This window comes from Coloeus monedula (genome assembly GCF_965178545.1).
Source record: "Coloeus monedula genome assembly, chromosome: 3".
NCBI lineage: Eukaryota > Metazoa > Chordata > Aves > Passeriformes > Corvidae > Coloeus > Coloeus monedula.
In genome coordinates this window covers 56,469,467-56,477,637 of record NC_138783.1, presented here as the reverse complement: position 1 = coordinate 56,477,637, position 8,171 = coordinate 56,469,467, and the positions used below count along the sequence as shown (strand labels likewise).

The following is an 8,171-nucleotide window of genomic DNA, read 5'->3' as shown; positions in this document are numbered from 1 at the left end:
CTAAAAAGGCAGGTTCTTCTCTTTGTAAGCAAATCAGCCTTCCTTCCCCAGCAAGGAAGTATGTGGGGGCCACCCACAAATCAGCATCCAGCTCCTAGCGGGTGCAGGAGCAGCCTGAGACCCGAGCCAGCAGAAGAAAGGTTTCCACCCAGCTGCTTAACCTGCTCCATGAGGCTCAGGGAAAATGCTATTTGGATCCTTCCCAAATCCACTGAAAGTATCTTTCCAGGAATGCGAGATGCAGGCCTGATAAGCCTATGTTTTAAAACAAGGCAGGGCTAAGTTTTAAAGCTGTCCTTCAGTTCGGGCTGTATTTGAAGCAGCACCAGGGTAATTTGTTACCATGGGGGATTTTATCAATTTAATAATGCCAAAGCTGTTGTCTGATGTATGAAGTTTCCTTTCCAAATCACTTCAGCTTTTCAGGCCCAGGAAGGAAACAGCTGCTTTAGATGAAGATGGGTCAGAAGAGGAGGAATTACATAATGAGGAAATACACTGACTTCCTTCCCAACACAGAGCTGTGCCATGGACTGTGGACAAGTGCATTTACCAGCCACTCCACAGCAGGCAGCTACCAACGCAGCGCAGCTGCGACAACCACTTGTCACTGCCGCAGTCCTTCCCTGCCACACCCTCCCTGGTGCATCTGACAGACTTGATGCTGCAGAGCAGCAAGAATTGTCCTCTTCCCTGAGAAACTGAAGGCAGCAATGCATTTTTGGGAAGTGCAGTGAGTACAGAAAGAACATTTCTCTTGCAGCTCACTGAAGAAACAAACAAAATCCCACAACTCCAGAGCCTTTGAACTAACACTTCCTCACAGCAGGCTGAATGGAGCCTTCCCACCAGAGGCTCTGCCATGCAGAAAAGAACACCTGCTTGGAGCACAGAACCCCCTAGTTAGGAATGTCTGCACACCAATTAAATATCCCAATGAGCCTGGAGTACAGACAGCATGACACACAATCTGCCATTCAACCAAGCAGCAAGGCTGTGCTCACGGTGCTTTGAAGCACCTGCTTTTCACAGCAGCACCTCATCTGTACACAGGTGCCACGTAGCAATTTGCTCCAGGCTGGTGCCCAGGGCTCCCAGCCTCGGCAGAAGCAGGCAGGCAGGGGGAGGAGCCATTTTCACTCCCACATATCAGCTCCAGTTTTAAACTTTGACTCACAGGAAGTGGGAGCCAGGGCTATGAGGGGCAGCACAGCCATACCAGCACTGCCCTGCCCACACTAACTTTACTCAACTGAGAAGCAAAAGCCTCAACTGTTTCCTCTCCCTCTCCTTTAATGCTCTCATTTTTAATGAAGATGCAACAGAAAAGAGAAGATAACATCCTCACCTGGCCCCATTTACATCCTCTACAAGGAAAGCAAGAGTTGCCTCAATGACTTTATCCAGGCTTTGAACCTGCCTCCCTTTCAGCCCCATTGAGTGAAACAGGTTACACCAAAATTGTACCTCATCCAGAAGCTCAGCTGACCCAAAATTCTTACTTGGAAAAGCTTAAAAAAAATTATATATTTATATAAATGAAATTCCCACAGAACTAAAAGAAGGTGTATTTAACCAGACCGGAACCTCAGAGATAACTAGGGCATACTCCACTCCCTCCTCCACAGTCTCTCACTCCTCCCAGCCTGCTGCCACATCTATCTCACCCCTGCAGACCCCCACCTCCACCCTCCAGCACCAGGGGCCAAAAACTGACACAGAACAGCAAAGACGAAGAAACTCTGTAGGAGATAAACAGTTGGCACGTGGGCCATGCCCTCCCCTTTCAGGCACCTTAACCTCCTATGCCTCTGCCATCACTGCAGCAGGAAGAAAGTTAATGATTACCAGTCCAAGGCAACATCCCTGGTCAGGCACACAGCAGCAACAAACACCCACTTACTTGCTCCAGGTGGGGCTCTGAGGAAATTTGTGTTCCTTTATTCAATCCAAACTGCCACCAGGCCAGACAGGCAGAAAGCGCAAGGAACCTGTTACTGTTGCATCTCAGAGAGAACCAGAGAAGCAACAGTGTTTGCTCCAGGTCTGTCAAACAGATGCATTCCCTAACAAGGAACACGGCAGGAACAGCAAGTAACACTTCTCAAGCACAGACATTCAGCCAGTTTGCAGGAAGTCTAGGGCACAGCTAGGCCATTCCAACATCTCTCTCCAAGAGGCCAAGCACAGAAAAATCCTGCTACTTGACTAAATTCTAGTTAATATGCTCCCTCAACAGCTCTCAAATACAAAGTACCACAGCCAGGCTGTGTTGGAAAACAGTCATTTCACCTTCTCTCCAGTGTCCCTATTCAGCCTTCTCCCTTGATCTTGGAGACATACTACAACTCAGGAGAGACTCAAGTACACTTGTCTGACAAAGCAGCTCAGCCAGCCCCCAGCTTGAGTGGCACATATTCCATTTTGGGATGTTTTCATTATTCATTTCTTATCTCTTCCAGAGGTAAGTCTCTGCACAATCACGAACAATGAAGGTGGTCCACTCCATTATGACATTTTTTGGACTTTGCCTTACTGACCTCAACCTGCTTTTGCACTCCAGTGCCACAGGCAAACAGTGAAATCTGTCTGGAAACAGTCCAGTTGTAGGGCACTGGCACCAGCTCTGCTACTGACAGCACCCAATCCTTGGTGCAACCTCTCCTTCAAGTCACCTTGAGAGACACATCAACAGACATCACCTAGAATGGGTTTAAATGAGTTTTATTTTAGACAACCTACATGATAGATGTTTTTTTCGTTTTTTTTTTTAAACAATGCCTCCACTCCAAATCAGGGTCAAAATAAGTGAATAAAGCTCAAGATGACATCAGTCCAGTTGTTAGACATTGCCGATTCCTGGTGTTGTGCCGATGAAGAAGAAACAGCAGCCAGCTATGAAGACAAGTGATCCAAAACCATACTGTTTGATTTGTTACTGAAACAAGAGTGGCAAGTGTTAGCTGAAGGTCATGACAGTCACAGTAAGTTTCTGTAACTTATTCATGTATTCCCTAATTCAATCTGGGCTGCCACAGTCAGGCAGGCAGAAAGCGCAAGGAAGTTATTTTTGCATCTTAGTGCAAACCAGGGAGCAACAGGAAAAGTGCCCATGGTCTATCAGAGGATGCTGATCATTTTTACAATTGTACAGAGCAACTGGCACCCACCAGCTGCTGAGCAAGCCAGGTGGAACACTCATTCACACCCTTCCTGCTTGACACGCCAAGGTTCAGATTTCCTCTCAAGTAAGAGCACATCCAAAACAAGTACCAGAGCTTACAATGTACATGCTGTCTCTGAAAACAGCTGCACCAAGAAGCTGAAGCAGGTTTTACTGCACATGGGAACACCCTGCTACTGTTCTTTCACTCCACCTTGAAGTAGATGGAGTTACCCAAACAACACATCCAAAAGGTGTGCCCCTGTAGAGGAGATGCACAGAAGCTTCTGCTCCCAGGAGGTACCTTCCAGGTGATCACCTCTTCCAGGGCCAGGACAGACATCACCCCTCCATCAGGCTGTGGGAGGTGCTGTGTCTGTCTGCCAATTAAAGTATTCATTTAGTTGGGCTACTGCTCCACACCAGAATCTGGCTCATCTTTAGATGATTTGCATACCAGAAAGCCTGTAAGAGCCTTTACAGATAAATTTAGCAGTCTGTAAACAGACTTCACAAGTCCACAATGACTGGGCAAAGCAACTGGTGATCCCACACTGCAGTGAATTCCACAGGTCTCCAAACAAGCCAAAAACCCACAAGTGTTGGGACCCAAATACCGTCTTGTGGCAACCATATTCCAATACAGAGTAGTTAAAGCAAACCACAGGAGCTGTCCTGAGTTCAGGTAGTAGTTGGAGATTCCAGAGAGAGTAAGGTTAAGTACTTGGTCACATATTACTGTGTTCCCAAATTTAGAGCAATATTTAAACTGACAGTTCTTGTAGCAGACCATCCGATTAAGTGAAAGAAGATGGGACATGACCATGCAAGGTACTTCACAATTAACCCCCACAAAGGGGATCCAAAGTAGAAGTGCTCCATTTTAGAGGACCGTCTCTTTAAGGTAATAGTTTAAACCCATTCCCAATTACACACATCTCACCAGGGCAATCCCTTCTGCATTTCTTAGCCATTAAATCACCATGAGTCATTGCAGTGACACTACATCCCCCTTCAGTACAACTGAATAGTACTCATAAGTTTCAGGCCCTTTATATAATATGAAGCACTCATCATGCTGTGCTTACACTGTTTTTTAACTGGCAGCTACTGTTCACTTTAACAGGGGTACAGGAGAACAAGTGATGAAGGAGCTCACCATGTACTTGGGCACATTCACCCAGGTCAGGTCAGTACTTACACATTTCTCAATTTCTAAGCCGTCCTTAAAGAAAATCATATATGGGGTCACACCGTCCTCACGGAAATCCAGGAGAGCCACCATTCCATCTGGATTCATGTTCTCTCCTACAAAGAACTTCAGAGGAATGTGTTACTGAGACATTTAATCAGCTATTATCAGGAGAAAATGCCTTTTTACACATGAACAATTCACCACCAAGCTCAGTTTAAAAGTCTTCCTTTTAAAAAAGTCTTTGACCAGCCACAAGCAGTTTCCTTCTCTGCAGCTTGTCCATCTCCATACCACCATGGATGATACACCAGAAGAAAGGGATGCCACCCAGAGGGACCTAGACAGGCTGGAGAGGTGGGTCCAAGGGAACCTTGTGAAGTTCAAAAGGCCAAGTGCAAGATCCTACACCTGGGTGATGGCAATCCGACACACAAATACAGGCTGGGCTTGAGAACAGATTCAGAGCAGCTCTCAGGAGAAAGACTTGGGGTGTTGGCTGACAACAACTCAGCGTAACCCAGCCCTGTGAGCTTGCACCCCAGAAACCCAAATGTATCAGGAGAGGAGTGACCAGCAGGCCAAGGGAGGTGATATCTGTTCTGCTCTGCTGAGACCTCACCTGGAGTGCTGCATCTAGCTCTGGAGCTGGGAACCCAACATAAGATGTGCTGGACCAAGCCCAGATGGGCCACTAAGATGGTCAGAGGCCTGGAGCACATCCCCTATGAGGAGAGGCTGAGAGAGTTGGGACTGTTCACCCCTGGAGACTCCAGGGAGATCTTACGGCAGCTTCCAGTGCCTAAAAAGGGCTACAAAAAAAATCTGGAGAGGGACTTTTGACAGAGGCATGTTGCAATAGGACAACAGGGATTGGCTTTGAACTCAAAAGAGGGCAGATTTAGATTACATATTAGGAAGAAATAATTTACTGTGAGGGTGGTGAGACATTGGCACAGGCTGACCAGAGAAGCTGTGGATGCCCCATCTCTGGAAGTGCTCATGGGCCAGGTTGGATGGGGCTTTGAGCAACCTGATCTAGTGGAAGGTGTCCCTGCACATGGCAAGGGATTGCCACTCAATGCTGCTTTTCAACCCAAAGCATTCTGTGATTCTCTAATTTTACCATGCTGCTGTGAAAAGAGTAAGACACAGCAAGGGCCAAAGTATCCACCTTTCCAGTCTAACTCCACAGTCCCTAAATTGCCCTAACAACAAATGCAGATAACTACAAGCATTACCAGCCGAAATGAGATCCCCAAACACCTAAAAGTCTTTGGCTGTTTCTCTTCCCTGACTCTCAGGGCCCCTAATACGCTCAGAAAAGGTCAGGTTAGCATCCTCACAACAGGAGCCCCCAAAATTATCCAAATCAGTACAGCAAATGAACCAATTACAGCTTATCAATACTGCTGTTAAGGAAACATAAGTTACCTGGTAGTTTTTGAAGTTGGCAAGGATGTGTTTTATTTGTTCTGCAGCCCCTGTCATGAAAGGCTTTACTCTCTCTGGCTTGTGCTCCTCAAGTCTGGCTTTGATTCTGGAAGGGGGAAAAAAAAAAAGCTCTGAAAACATGTTTAGTTAAATAACTTCACTGTCTGGTGGGGTGTCATAGCAGAAAGAGTTGCTACCTATCAAATTTTGATTTTGCTGCCTTTCCCCCCACTCCTTCTCAAAGCCCCCAGATTTTAATTAAATTTTGCAAGTGAAATCACAAAACAGTGCCTGCCACTCCTACCAAGCTCATTATACTACTAGGTTAATAAAAAAGGCAAAAATCAGCAAAAAACAGCAAGCCTCTTCCACAGCACCAAGAGTGTCACCCATCTGTGTCACAAAGCATTTTCACCATCAGTATTAACCCCACTGAACAGCAAGCAACAGAAATTACACCTTGAACTAGCAAAAAGTCCCATTTGCACATTGTCATGCTAGAAAAGCTTCAGGAAGCTTTTTTTTACCACCTCAGTCCCTTCCACATGAAGGTTTGGCATGGAGAAATACGAAAGAAAACAGCAAGGTTACAAATAAGATCCAAAGCACATAACTAAGTCCTCTACCTCAGCCAAGATAAATATAGATATTCCAGCACCCATTCTTCAGGGCTCCAGTTCTGCCAAGCATTAAGACATTACTGAAATTCACAGCCAGTTTCACACCTGTATCAGAACTAACACCTACTATGAATAAACCCAATGCTGTTTTTATAATCTCAAGCATGTAAAACCACTGCCATCCCACTGAAAGGAAAGCCTTCCAACACTTACGCTTTCATGTAATCCTTGATGTACTTCTTGTAGGATTCTTTTGTGAAGCTGGTCTCCTGAAGGTGGTGGTTAATTACTATGTCAACACCAGTTATGACCGTGGCTTCTGTTCCATCTCCCTCAGGACCTTCAGCAGAGGCATTGCCACCAATTAGAGAGTCATCAATTTGACCCTCTGTCCTGGTGACCATCTAGATTTAGAGACATCAAAAAACTTAACGGCTCTGCAAAAAACCTTAACGCTACTGCTCTTACACACCTATGACCTGACAGCAGGGCACAACTCCAGAGACACTGTTCAGTGCAAGGAACCTGGCTGCAGCTTGAGTACTGATTTTCCCAGGGACAGGAGAAGGGGGAATGGCTTCAAATTGAAAGAGAGCAGGTTTAGATTAGCTATCAGGAAGAAATTCTTTACATGGGAGGCACTGGCAGAGGTTGCCCAAAGAAGCTGTGGATGCCCCACCTCTAGAAGTGTTCAAGGCCAGGTTGGATGGGGCTTTGAGCAACCCGATCTAGTAGAAGGTATCCCTGCCCATGGCAGGGAGGTTGGAACTGGATGATCTTCAAGGTCCATTCCAACCCAAACCATTCCATGATTCTATGGCTCCCAAGCATGACTCCCCCTCCCGTGCCTAACCCAAACTCCATCACCCTCTACCCTAGCTGACCCGGGCTCTCTTAGGCACCACCCGCGGCAGCAACAGGCACTGGTCTTCCCTTCTCCCTCTCCCTCCCTCCTCGGGCCCTTCGCAGGGATGCCACCCCCACTCCCCACCGGCCGTGAGTCACCGCGGCGTCCCTTCCTCCCTCCCTCGGGGCGGGCGGGCACTCACCTTCCCCTCCACTTCCAGGCACAGGCCGTCCGCCACCTCCCGGATCTTGTAGATGTCCGAGAACATCTCATCCTCTGCGGGGGACAGACATACACACACACACACGCACACGTCAGCCTCCACCTCCCGGCACCCACCACCTTCCCCCCGCCGCTCCCGCCCCCGGGCCCCGCGCCCCCCCCGCCTCGGCCCAGCCCCGCACATGCGCGGCGGCACCGCCGGGCCCAGCGCCCGGGCCCGGGCCGCGCTTCCCCCCCCGCTCCGAGCGGCAGCCCGGCCGCCCCTCCCGGCCGCGCCGCGCCCCCCCCCCCGCCCTTACGGCTGATGCAGTCCCGGTAGATGATCATGGCGGCGGCGGGGGGCGGCGGGGGCGCGGGGTCTCAGCGCAGCGACCCGGGCGCGGGGCGGGAGCGGGGCGGAAAGGGCCGAGTCAGCGCCTGCCGGGGCTCATATAGCGGGCACGGCCCCGCGCGTCACCGCGCACGCGCACTGCGCACCGCCCCGCCCCGCCGCCAGCGGCGCCCCCGCGCGGCCGCGCCCGGAACCGCCGCGCGAGGGGAGCGCGAGCGTGGGGCTCTCGGAGCGAGGGCTGGGGCGGCACCGACACCGACACCGGCACTGACACCGACAGCGACACCGGCACCGACACCGGCACCGACACCGACACTGACACCGACAGCGACAGCGACACCGGCACCGACACCGGCACCGAC

The 8,171-nt window shown here is 49.5% G+C and overlaps 1 protein-coding gene across 1 annotated transcript; it reads right to left on the bottom strand.

Annotated features, from left to right (window-relative positions):
* Window positions 1-2,708: 2,708 nt before the first annotated feature.
* Window positions 2,709-7,935, bottom strand: TPT1 (tumor protein, translationally-controlled 1). Its single transcript, XM_082279459.1, has 6 exons — window positions 7,778-7,935; window positions 7,459-7,532; window positions 6,623-6,813; window positions 5,790-5,895; window positions 4,365-4,481; window positions 2,709-2,938 (listed from the first exon to the last, which is right to left on the bottom strand). The coding sequence occupies exons 1-6, from the start codon at window positions 7,803-7,805 to the stop codon at window positions 2,936-2,938; spliced, it is 519 nt and encodes a 172-aa protein (XP_082135585.1). The 5' UTR covers window positions 7,806-7,935; the 3' UTR covers window positions 2,709-2,935.
* Between the last annotated feature and the right edge of the window lie 236 nt (window positions 7,936-8,171).

Excerpts from the sequence above, each read along its gene's own strand:
- TPT1 (XM_082279459.1), bottom strand. The coding sequence starts at position 7,805 with ATGATCATCTACCGGGACTGCATCAGCC. Across the intron at positions 7,533-7,777 it reads CTACCGGGACTGCATCAGCC|AGGATGAGATGTTCTCGGAC; the intron begins GTAAGGGCGGGG and ends TGTCCCCCGCAG. Across the intron at positions 6,814-7,458 it reads GCCTGGAAGTGGAGGGGAAG|ATGGTCACCAGGACAGAGGG; the intron begins GTGAGTGCCCGC and ends CTCTAAATCTAG.